The 12,985-nt window shown below is 47.3% G+C and overlaps 1 protein-coding gene across 1 annotated transcript; it reads right to left on the bottom strand.

Annotated features, from left to right (window-relative positions):
• Window positions 1–1,561: 1,561 nt before the first annotated feature.
• Window positions 1,562–6,974, bottom strand: ICMT (isoprenylcysteine carboxyl methyltransferase). Its single transcript, XM_033156558.1, has 5 exons — window positions 6,618–6,974; window positions 4,291–4,379; window positions 3,552–3,721; window positions 2,887–3,104; window positions 1,562–2,487 (listed from the first exon to the last, which is right to left on the bottom strand). Exons 1-5 carry the CDS (start codon window positions 6,957–6,959, stop codon window positions 2,305–2,307), a joined length of 1,002 nt encoding a protein of 333 aa, XP_033012449.1. The 5' UTR covers window positions 6,960–6,974; the 3' UTR covers window positions 1,562–2,304.
• Between the last annotated feature and the right edge of the window lie 6,011 nt (window positions 6,975–12,985).

Below are 12,985 nucleotides of genomic sequence, written 5' to 3'. Positions count from 1 at the left end.
GTTTGCAAAACACACACGTGCAATGCAGGGAATTCAAACCTCATCCAACTAAGTGCAGACCCATTGAAATGAATGGACCTTACACATGCCCATTCATTTCAGTGGATCCACTCTGTGTAAGACAGATCAGAATCTGACCCTTGAAAACCTTAGCAACTTTCTAGATTTTGAAATTCAACCAGCCATACCCTTCCTCCACCATGCAAGCACATTTTGCAGCCATAAGGATTAGAAACTTTTATTTATTTATTAAAACTGATTTTCTTGGGGGAACTGATTTCTGCAACCGATACCCCATCTCATGGCATATATGAATCTTCTTCCCTATCAGAGCAAGCAAATATTGGGCAACATGGGTCAATGGACTTACTCAGCGTAAGGAAGAAGCTTCAGCTTTCTGTTGCAGGAGGTCAACTGTGCAACAGGTTCCCCCACCAAGCTGTACTATGACATTTGCACAAAGCCAACCAAGGGGCTCTCAATTGCCACCTGATTGTTCACAAGCAGCAGAACAGAATTTTTCAGATTCTGCTTGATTCTTAACGAGCCGCCAAGGAAACAAATCGCCCTGAAGCTCCAAGTCATGAGCTGTGTCTCTCCATCAAGCACCTAAAATTAACTCAGCCGTGCTCCCAGATTAAAGAATTAAGGTCAACAGACGTTCTTGGGCAATGCCGTCTAAAGAAGGGCAAGTTCTAATTCCCAATGCTAAAAGCAGACTCTACAGGTACAACAGGAAATCGGGGACACTATGTAGACTGCCTTAATTTATACAGATGTGTAGAATCCAGCTTTTCCTAAGCATAGAATTCTTTTCCTATTTTTGCAGTATGTTTCTCTTTCTCTCTTTTAAGTGCACCTGCCTCATTTTCTTCCTCTCCGCCCCCCCACAAAAAGTGCCCAAGTAAAGAAGCACAAAAGCCTGCTCACCCCTCTGTAAACAAGGATGTCACAGAGTGAAAGAGAAATTGAAGCTGCTTGCTTGAGATTTTGGCCGGTTTGCATTTACAAACCAAGGAAAGTGGAGACAGATGACAGCTTAAGGAATAATCCTTGCTGGGTACACACAGAATAACTGGATGGCAACTGGCCCCCCAAAATGACAGAAATGCCATTTATGCCAGTCTTGGCCACTGTTTGCAAGCATCTTATTTCCTATCTTCATTATAAATAGATCAGTAGAAACAGAAACACATTAAACCTCTCTTTGGTATATTAAAATGGAAAAGTGTGCAGTGAGAAACTTTTTTAAAAGGCAGCTGGGGAGGGCACGAGGGAAATCTCTCCCAGTCAGTCATGTGCCTCCTGCTTAATATATATTGCCAAAGTAATACTTGTTCAGTATGCAAAGTCAAAAGCAACCATCCCCTTGCACTTTTTAGAAACAGATTTTGAACTTTTGCTACACAAGCAGGATTCTGGTGGGAGGACAGGTGGTCATTATCAAAAATGTGGAATGAAGACAAAGGTTGTGAGGCTGAGCGGTAGGAGTGAGACAGGACCGCTCAACTAGGGCGGAGGGATGTCAAAATGGCCGTGAAAGAAACAGGAGACCATAACATTTAGGTGCAAAGACTTCTCTTTTTTTCATTCTTTTTCTGAGGTGTATTGCAAGCCTGGTTTGGAAAAAGGGCAAAGGGAAGGGAGATCTCTTTGCCTGTGTTGTTAATCTTGACAGTAGTCATGCATTTTAAGATAGAACCAGAGGGCCTGGCTGCTGCAAACAGACCCCACCCCCCGCCAGCCCAGCCTTGGGAGAGTACTTAGATCAGGCCCAGAGGTTAAAGCTGTGTTGCGTTTGCCCTTTGGCGGGGCAGTGTTTGTGAGGAGGGAGGAAGAACTGGAAGGGCTGGGCCCCTTTGCTTTAAAAAAGAAAAGAAAAACTTTTGACTAAAGAGGTGAGTTTCTATCCAAACCCCTTCCAGGGAGCAATAGTGGTTACTCAAAGGGCAAGCTTGTCGTTGAAATCTGCTTTGGTGCACTTTGGTCCATCAAAGCTGCAAGAGGCAGAGCGACGAAAATTGTTCTGCTTTCAAAGTCGGCCTTGAGGATTCAGTGCAGCTCTGATCATGCAGGCAGTCCCTTCTCCCGCTTACGTCAAGGGAGGGCACCTATTTTTTGCCTAACGTATGGAGCTTCCGCCCAGCCCTTTACAAACCTCCAGGAGACTCACTAGGTATTAAAACTGACTGCTACTGTACCGGCACGGCACCAATGTCGCCGTTGTTCTTCTGCACAGGCCAGGCCAGGCGGACCCTGGAGCCGGGAGCTTCCACGTTCTGCTCAGTGCTGGCCCCGGGGTCTTCATAGCTCCGCTTTCACACCTCTGATGAACGGCAAGCCTGTAGGGACCCTCCTCTTGTAGGCCAGGTACTCTTCCCCAAAGAAATGGATCAGCGTCATCTCCTCTTCTTCTATGCGCTCCCGGAAGAAGCGCCAGGATGCCAGCGTGTAGCCCACCATGCAAACTGGATTGCACAGCAATACCTGAAACAAGGAATGCAGGAGAATGGCTGCGAGGAGCATCAGCACTGGCAAGCTCAAGAGACTCATAGGTTGCATTCACACCATATGTTTAAAGCGTTCTGATACCACTTTAAATGACCCTGGCTTCTTTCCCCAAAGGATTTTGGCAGCTGAAGTTTGTTGAAGGTGCCAAGAGGAGTTAGGAGACCCCTATTCCCCTCCCAGAACTACAATTCCCAGAGTTTCCTGCAACAAGAGATTGACTGTTAAACCACTCTGAAAACTGGAAGGTTGGATGCATGAATTATACGCTATCACACATTCCTCTTAATATTTCATGGAGCCTAGAGTACACCCTCCACCCCCACCCCCCCAAAAGAGCCAAAATATTACAAGGTGCACTAAGCTGTGCTACAGTACCTGGGTCCCAATACTCCAGTAAAACCATCCCACATACGATGGGTGACGAAACCAGCCATAAACACCTCTGGTCACAAGAGTGTGAGTCTCCGATTTTTCATTCTGAACAATGTGGTTGAAGTTGGAGCCAGCTGTGAGCATGGCAGCCTTCCTCAGACAGTCCCCAAAAACCACCATGAGGAGCCCTGCTGAACTCAGCCAAGTGATCTGCTTCATCTCTGCAAATGAGCAAGCGCAGGTTAAAAAATGGTGCCACTCTGGTTGAGTTACAGCTGCACCGGTCAGAAGGGGAAAGAAGGTACTTGGCACTTGTAGCAAATGGATTAACATCACAAAAATATAACATTCTTCAGAAGGGACCACGGCAGACAGCTGCACTGGAGCTGGGTTTTGGTTTTCTTTTGGACCAAAAATGACTGACAAAAGTCTGTGCCAGCAGGTGAGCTACAACAAAGGTTCATGGGCTAGTTAACTTCTGTGGAGACCCATCTGCAAACTTCACAATTCGATGTACACAAGAAGCAGAATGCAGAGATCAAAGCCAAACTTCCATAAACACTAGTTGATAATAGTGATCTCCTCCCCTTCACGGTGTCATTTAAAACAAAAAAAAAAGGACCTTAGTTTTTCTGTTTCACTTGCATAAGAACTGCATAGTTACTGACCTGGGCAAATGAATTTTTCCACGGTGAACTCAACCCAGGATGAGATTGCAGCTAGGTTGTATTCAAAGCTGTGGTTGATCAAGAAGGAATCCAAGGAGAGACTTCTGGGGTTGTTAACGGCTGTCACCAAGTATTCAGAATAATGGAAGAAGGAGAGCGAACACATATACCTGAAAGAGCAACCAGGGACTTAGCAAAACCCTCATGTTGCACCCTCCTGGGTTTTAACTCTAGGTTTGCTCTTCTGAAGAGCTGCAAACTGGGCTGCTCAACACACCAGCTGCTTAATCTCCAATGCTGTTTTAAAAACGATATTACAGGGGTGGGCTCATTCTCTGGATGGTTCCTTTTCCAGCAAGCATGCAGACTCAAATATAGCATCATTCACGTCACTCAATGCAGGTGTCCTAAAACACTGAGAAGAACTTGCACACATCTATCTACCTATCATTTCAGACATTCCCCTCCAGTGTCTGCTTTTGTCCCCTGGCAAGCAGCTTGGATTTCCTGAGCATAGAAGGCAGGGGAGAAAAGGGGCTAAAAATTTAAAAAAAAAGGATTCAGAATCAATGCATTAAGTAATATTTGTCTCCTATGGTAGGCTCTCCTAGTGCCCCTAAGAGGATCAAGGCCAGCCAAACAGAGGTGAGTGCAGGTCCCAGGAGTCTTCAGGAACAAGAGAGCCGTCTCCCAGAGCCCACAGTTTTCTTTTCAGAAACCTAAAGTGCTGCCCTCTTACCATCCAAAATGCTTCCACGTTGATTGTCCGAAGCTGAGCAATAAACCACACCCGAATGCAAAGCCCAAGAAGCATGCACGGATGGCAATCTACAAGGCAAGAAAAGGCACAGTCAGAAACTCACCTGCCCATCAGCCAGAGGGGGGGGGCAACCCCACATACTCCTTCCCAACAAGTCACCAGTTCTGAAGCCAAATCCTAAGGCAGTCCTATCTCTCCAGCACACCATGGGAGGGATTGACAACAGGAAACCCCTGGGTGGAAATATGCCTATCCTGACCACCGCTCCAAACTCCCATCATCCTCCCCAACCACTGGTCGAGTCAAAAACCATATGGAAGGCTGCAGGTTCCCCTTCTTCTCTACAGCTTATTTGTCTACAATATCATTTATGAGAAAAAGATAGATGAGGAGATCTATCAGGGACGGCTTTGCACCCTACTCTTCTACCGCAACCTTATTTCAAATAGGGGTAAGGGCCTGAGGTTTCCTCTTCAAATTTTTCCTACTTATCCTACGGCAAGACATTAAGATCTAACACAACGCTGAAGACTTTTAAAAGACCAGCCGCAGCAAAAATGACTGTGGGCTTGACAAAAAGTAGGTGCCAGGCTAAGACAAGTCACACCACAACAGGTAAGTAAGAGCCTTGCAGGATGAGGCCAATGGCCCATCTAGTCCAGCATCCTGTTCTCACATTGGCCATCCAGAGGCCTGTGGGGAAACCGCAAGCAGAAGATGAGTGAAACAGCACTGTGCACAGCAACTGAGGAATAATGGAGGCTGATTCTGGCTAGCAGCCAGTGACAGCCTTGTCTTGCATGATTTTCCCAATCTGCTTTTAAAGCCATCCACGTTTGTGGCCATCATTGCCTCCCACCATGGGAGGGAGTTTCAGTTTACCTATGCGCTGTGTGAAGAGGTCCTCTCTTTCATCTGTCCTGAATACTCCAACATTCAGCTTCATGGATGTCCACAGGTTGTGAGAGAGTATAAGAAAAGCTTTTCTCTATCCACTTTTTAAATTCCGCGCATAATTCTATCGGCTTTTATCATATTATCTCTTACTTGCCTTTTTGCTGAACGAAAAAGTCTTAAGTTCTGAATGCTGCAACTTTTTCTGATAGGCGAGTCGCTTCTCCCCTTTGATCCTCTGGTTGCCCTTCTCTAAACCTTTTCCAGAAATTTCCTTTCTGAGGTGGGGCAACCAGAACTGTGCACAGTATCGCACATGGAACCACGTCATAGATTTGCATAACGACATTATGATTTCAGCAGCTTTGGCTTTATGTACTTGACAAAGCAAGTGCCAGCCTAGGACAAGTAAACCAGCCCAGTCGTGAGAGTGCTGCAAGGCTCCTCACAGGCATGGACTGCTTCAGTGGTTAAAGCACTCTGCGCTTGCGCAGGGATATACTTGCCCCATGATTCAGCCCTAAGCACCGGCATCAGAAGAAGACAGAAAGCCATTCAGCAGAGCTGACATATCTGGGTCAGGAGCAGAAAAGCAAACTCATTAAGGAGATGGCCACACCCCTCCTTAAGAAGAGAAGGGAGTGGCCTTTGATGTTAAAATTGGGGTTTGGCTTTTGCTGTCCAACTCCCCATGGGACTCTGAGTCCCCTAAGTCCATGATTGGTCAGAGAAGAATGGATAGAAGCAGAATCCAGTGGAAAGCAAGGCAGATATATATATATATTTCTGTTGCAAGAGTTCCCTTCCCTCCTTCCACAGTGGGAGAGACCCTAAACAAAAGAGTGCAGGAGCCTTTAAAGACGTTTGACGTTGCCCAACCCCCTTAGCCAAAGACCACCCACATATCATCATACATGCATCATAGGAGGCAGTCTACAGCAGAAATCCTGTCTCCCAGGATACCTGATAATGGTCACTGATTGCATTACCTGGGAAGCCTGGCCATTCTTTTATGATGGTTAATACTTTAGTTCCAGGTCACAGGCTCGCCCTATTCATACACAAATATGCCCCCTTTAAGAGAAGAAGGTGTTCCCCTTTTGCTTCCCTTACTCTCTCCTGCACTATTTCAGACACATGGATTATATATATCTAGATATTTGTGCATCTATGAATATTTATTCTATATTTGAGACCTTAGAATTCTTTTACCACCCTTGGTTAGACACGCCCAGGGGAGATAGCCACACTCCTGGACGTGTCTAACCATGTTATAGCAAAGAGGGGGTATGGCCACGCCCTTCCCAGGCCAGAAGTGGGCGGACCCTGCACTAACCACGCCCACGAGCTTCGCGAATCGCTCCGCCGAGGGGAGGGGCCTCACGTGGACACGCCCTCCTCCCAGCCCTTACCTGGTACATGCCCCCCGGGGAGCGACCCCAGGCCAGCAGGAGGGCAGCGTTGACTCCGGCCACATGAAGGGCCAGCGCGGCGCGGCCTTGGAAGCCCAGCCCGGAGAGCAGCGCCGGCGGAGGCGCCGAGAGCAGCAGCGGCACGGCCGCCACGGAGCTTCCGAGCACGAAGGCCGTCAGGCTGGTCCGTGCCTCGCGTCCCCTTCGCCCGCCGACACCCGCCTTCCCCTCAGCGCCGGCCATGATAGACCGGCGGCCGGAGCCAAGCCCCGCTCTCGCGAGGCCTCTCCCCCCCAATTCTCGCGAGACAACTCCGTGGAGGCGGAGCGTAGACTCCGGCATCTTAGCACGGGACGGGGGCGAGACCTCGCGAGATTTATTGAAACCGGCCCAGGGCGGGTGACGGTAGAGATAAGAAAGGTGAAAAGAAACGCACGCAGCGCGAGTTTCTGGTTTCGATAGCGCTTTGATGATGATGTACTTCCCGACCCCCTTTCACGGGCTATTCCAGCCGAAAGGGTTCCCAGAGCAGCTCAGATAGCAGCCGATTTTGACTGCTGGGCGGGTGGGCAGACAACCTAGCTAGCTTGACTTTAATCATTTTTTAACATGTTTTAAATAACTGCTTTTAATTCTTTTTATTTATAATTGCTATTGTTTTTCTACTTGTAAACTACTGTACTTTGCAGTGCTTTCTTACAGTTGAGGAGTATGCTTATGAAATGATAAATAAATAAATAAGAAGTGGCACGAAAGGAAAGAGGTTCAGGGAGGGAGGAGGGAGGGAGGAAAAGAAGAACTCTGGCACCAGTGGTAAACACGGAAATAGCCATACTCACAGTCAGCAGTGCAGTCAGCTGTTTTAGACTTGGGACATTATGGCCTTACTGTGTGCTTCTGATGTGGCATCACTTCAAAATGTCATCTGCTACCTTTTGAGGTGGGGGGGGATACATACATATATACACACACAAAGAGAGTTGGGGGGGGGGGAGGGAGACTGCAAGCAGTTCAAGAATGCAAGCAGTTCAAGGAACAGAAGCAGCCCAATGGAGCTGGCCCTTCAGCCATGCATGGTGGTATGGGCCCCGATTCCCATCTCACCCACTGAGGCAGCCCCTAGAAACCAAGGCATGCATCCAAGAGTTCTCTAAAGCCCTTACTAACAACTTCCAGCCTGCTGCATTGTTAAGAGCGGCCTACATGGCAGGGCGGGGCTGCGGCGAATGTTACAATCTCATTTAATTGTAGAGTTGGGAGGGATTCATTTAGTCCAACCCCCTGCAATGCAGGAATCTCAACTAGATAATACATGACAGATGACCATCCGCAACCTCTGCTTAAATTCCTCCAAGGAGGGAGAGTCCACCATCTCCCAAGGGAGACCATTCTACTGTTCAGAGCAGGAGAAAACAATCTTGCTCCATCTTCCGTTATCCACCTGCATCGGGGATAAAACCAAAGAATACTTCCTTTCAGGGTCGTTGTTGCGATTTTTAATTTTTAACAAATTTCTATACTGTCCTGCATCCAAGGATCACATGGCAGTTTACAATATAAAACCACCAAAATACGTGACATAGTAACAAACAAGGACAAAAAACGATTCCACCAGCCTGACCCTCAACGTACAACATAGGACAGGGTTGGGGAATTAGCAGACCTGGCCAGTACTGCTGGGGAGCTCGTATGCCGCCTTCCTATCCTCATCCTGGTCCATTCTCCTCCTGGTGCTGTGGTTTAGTGTGCCAGACAAAGATCTGGGAGAGACCAGGGTTCAAATCCCCAGCTGGCCATTAAGCTCACTGGGTGTGACCCTGGGCCAGGCACTGTCCCTCAGCCTAACCTACCTCACAGGGTTGTTGCTGAATTAAATGAGTGGGGGGGGGGAGAAGAGCCATGTGCACTACCTTGAGCTCCTTGGAATAAAAGTGGGATATAAAATTTATAATAAATAATATAGAAACCACTTGTTCTTTGGGGTTGAGGCATTGTAAAGCTTAAGTGTAGGCTGTGCATTAAAACTAAACATTGTTCGAAAAATATATTTGAAACTGTGTTTGTAAAAGGATCTTTTGTATTCTCTGGATATATTATGCTTCCTTTGCTAATGGTTTGTCGGCTGCTCTAAACAAATACAGTAAAAAATATATGGTTCAGACTGAAGTTACTTAAGTGGTTGCTTAAATTTTAGAAGATCTGAAAAGCTAGTGGCAGAAGAATACCATTGCATCACCTTCGATTTCAACTTTTAAACACTTGCGGAAAACTTTCCTATCGGGCTTAAGCAGGCAATTAAGAAGACATTATTCCATAATAGTTGGTTGATTTTTGATTTTAATATTTTTATATGGTTTTCATCGTACGGTGTTGCATACAATTGTTGTAAAGCGCTCTGATTTGTTTTTAAATGAATAATATGTATTTTTTTAGATGAATAAAAACAAAATACCAACCAAAGGTGGGTTCTTTAAGGTCTACCTTTTGCAGGCTGCCCCTGCAAATACAGAGCCACCACCTCTGGAAATGGTTACACATTCCCCTGCTGCCGCCCCCCCCCCCGCACACGCAACCCCCCCCCACCCCGCTTTTGCTTGTGCAAATGAGTTTTGAACAATAGAGCAGGGTAAATATTGAAAGATTACCTCCAGCTGGCTCAAGGCACAAAAGACACAGACAATTGGGCCTTTCTCTGAATGCACTCCTAACCCTCACTTTGCACACTCTGGTTGAGTGTTGATTCACTCCTCTGAGTCTATTGTGTCCAGGCATAGTGGGCCCCTCTCCCCCCCCCCCGGCAATTCAGATTGCTAAAAGCCAACTTTTATTAAGGACACTTGAAAACCTCCAGCCCCTCCAGGATGCATCTCTAGAGAAAGTGTGGTCATTGTCTACCAAGAGACAACAGAAGCTGAAATTCACTCAGCTTTCATGGGGGGAAAGAATGCGCAGCCTTTTCTCTTTCTTTCTTTTTTCTCTCCAAGCTCTCTATCACCCTCAAAGCTTTTTCCAAGAAATTGGAAAGCGTGACTCCTTTTCACAGGCCGACTGCCCTGAAGAGCTGTTCGCCTTTTCCTCCGAGCCACCTCCCCACTCCTTGTGCAATGATTAACTTCGTTTTGCAAATGTTACATTCTGTTGGCTTCTAAAATACGATCTCTAGTTGGGTATGGAAGAATTGGGTTTTGTTTTTTCACATCTAACGTGGCATTTGCAGCTTAGATGAGGTTCCAGATCGAAACTAAGATTGGTGCCTCGTTTTTGGAATGCATTTGGAATTGCAGGAATACTTGCCTAGGAATAAGTCCCATCACACACACACACACACACACACACAGTTGGACTTATACCTATGAGGATGCAAATCACCCACTTGGGAGTGCTCTCCTTGGGTTTCAGTGGAACATACTCCTGAGCAAACACACATTGGGCTGGACTGAATGGCTTTAGTTTATAAATTAAGAAGTAGGATCATTCGGGCACATTTTAAAATGACGGTCCTGCAAATCCAGAACACACGATTATTCCTTGGAAGTTTCTTTTGGTTCTGGTGAGACTGTAACAAGGAACAAAGAGGAATCAGGTGAGATGGCTTTTCAGTCTGACAGTGAATGGTCCTGCATTGCGGGGGGGGGGGGGTTGGACAAAATGTAGTCTCTTCCAACTCTACAATTCTGTGACTCTACATCACACATCCTTCAGCATCTCAATAAAGGAATTTCTCTTTGGGCTTTGGCATCAAGGTGCAAATGTATTTAGATTAAACCAATTAAACACTTGATGTTTTGGGTTCAAAAGCCCATGATGATTCACCAACTCACTTTTGTACCGACTGGCTCACCCAGGGCACAGCCATTGTGACTAGTAGCCATCAGTAGCCCAGATCTTTCCGTCTCTTATATCAGCAGCTTTAGCAGTAGCAAAAGCAGGCAAAGAAGTCTTTACAGTACTCTTCCTCACAATACAGATATTGGGGGACACCTCTCCATGGTGAGAACTGTCCATTTATTCCTACTTGGTCCCCACCCAGTTCCTTAACCCAGGGGTCAGCAACCTTTTTCAGCCATGGGCCGGTCCACCATCCTTCAGACCATGTGGTGGGCCAGAATATATTCGGGGGGGGGGGGATGAACGAATTCCTATGCCCCACAAATAACCCAGAGAGGCATTTTAAGTAAAAGCACACATTCTTCTATTCATGTAAAAACACCAGGCAGGCCCCACAAATAACCCAGAGATTCATTTTAAATAAAAGGACACATTCTACTCATGTAAAAACACGCTGATTTGTGGGCCGGACTGAGAAGGCGATTGGGCCGCATCCGGCCCATGGGCCTTAAGTTGCCTACCCCTGCTAACCAGTTAAAAAGGTAAAGGTAAAGGGACCCCTGATCATTAGGTCCAGTCGCGGACGGCTCTGGGGTTGCGGCGCTCATCTTGCTTTACTGACTGAGGGAGCCGGCGTACAGCTTCCGGGTCATGTGGCCAGCATGACTGAGCCGCTTCCGGAGAACCAGAGCAGTGCACTGAAACGCCGTTTACCTTCCCAACAGAGCGGTACCTATTTATCTACTTGCACTTTGACATGCTTTCAAACTGCTAGGTTGGCAGGAGCAGGGACCGAACAACGGGAGCTCAACCTGTCACGGGGATTCAAACCATGGCAAGCCCTAGGCTCTGTTTAACCCACAATTACCAATCCATAAAAGGACCTGTCTTCTTACCCCATGACTGCTTATTTTACTTAGGGACCATTGATGAAGGACTGTTAAAAAGTCCTTAGGGCAAAGACCCAGGACACTAATTAAAGGTAAAGGGACCCCTGACCATCAGGTCCAGTCGTGTCCGACTCTGGGGTTGCGGCGCTCATCTCGCTCTATAGGCCGAGGGAGCCGGCGTTTGTCCGCAGACAGCTTCCGGGTCATGTGGCCAGCATGACAAAGCCGCTTCTGGTGAACCAGAGCAGCGCACGGAAACGCCGTTTACCTTCCCGCCGGAGCGGTCCCTATTTATCTACTTGCACTTTGATGTGCTTTCGAACTGCTAGGTTGGCAGGAGCTGGGACCGAGCAACGGGAGCTCACACCGTGGCAGGGATTCGAACCGCCGACCTTCTGATCAGCTAGCCCTAGACTCTGTGGTTTAATTGGCAGGTGCTAATTGATATGCATAGGTGCCATAAAGATGCCCGAAGATTGGGCATTGTGTTTTAAAAGTGTTGCCAGTAACTGATATGGGGTCCTTGGAGAAAAAGGTGTGATGTCAACACAACAGATAAATAATAAAGTAGTAATAATATTTTTTTCCCTTAGTTTGTTTGTAAATCTGGGTTAAATGGGCAGGAGATATGAGGGTAAGAAAGACCCAGGGCTGTACCTTCCGGGCTCCTACATCAATGCCTAGGGTTTGGTGTTGTCAATGCTGAGTTAGTTTGTTGCACAGCCGCTACTTTTGGGCATTCACAGTCTGTCTACCTGCATTTCAGCATTTTAGCAGTTCGGGAGATCATATCAAACGCTTCTGTAACACTTGGTACGATCTCAGCTTTTCAGGAGCTCCATAAGAACTTAACAGGGAACTCATTTATAACCATTAGGACAAGGCATGGCAATTTCTGGACAAAAACTGGACTGGAAGCCATCTCTGTGTGAGGTTGCTGTTGGGGGGGGGGCAACAGCAGCGGCACAGGGCCCATTTAGTACGGTGCAGCCTCACACCACCGAGCGTGACCGTGCGTGAATGGCAACGGCGGGCTTAAAGCAGGGGATCACTCCAAAAGCAGAAAATTGCAAATTAGCACCATTTTTCGGTCAATTTTCCACCGCTGAGAGGGCCCTCGCCACCACACAAGGCGTTCAAAACCAGCTAGATGCGGCATGCAGAAGAGGCTGGCCTGGTGACTGGTTTGGGATCCCTTTGAGCAAGGCACTCATTAAACACGGCCTGCTGTGTGGGAAATATCCATGTAATTAAAATAATGGTGGAGCAAATTGGGGGACTGTTGGGGATTGGCTGGCATGAGGGAGGAGGTGGGAGGCAAGCAAGGAGGTCTGGTCTTCAGAAAGGCAGGCATAGTCCTTCCTGAGCTCATGAGACTCTCCCCCCCCCCCTTAAAAATATATATATATTTGCTCTGGCTATTTGAAGACTTTCCAACAAGGCGGGGAGGACGACGACTGGGGGACCACAACTCATTACGCTTCAAAAGCAAGAATTTGAGAGTTGGTTACAATTTGCACAGTGGTTCGAAATGTGGGTTTAAAACGGCAGTGTTCAGATCATGGCCCCCAGCCACAGGCCAGCCCTGCGCATGTTTACTCAGGTGTAAGTTGCATTGGGCTTGAGGGAGCAGAGCACAGCAGCCATTCA

This window comes from Lacerta agilis, chromosome 8 (genome assembly GCF_009819535.1).
Source record: "Lacerta agilis isolate rLacAgi1 chromosome 8, rLacAgi1.pri, whole genome shotgun sequence".
In the NCBI taxonomy this organism is placed as follows: Eukaryota; Metazoa; Chordata; class Lepidosauria; order Squamata; family Lacertidae; genus Lacerta; species Lacerta agilis.
Note: the sequence above shows the minus strand (reverse complement) of the source record. Positions and strands in the feature narration are given on the sequence as shown.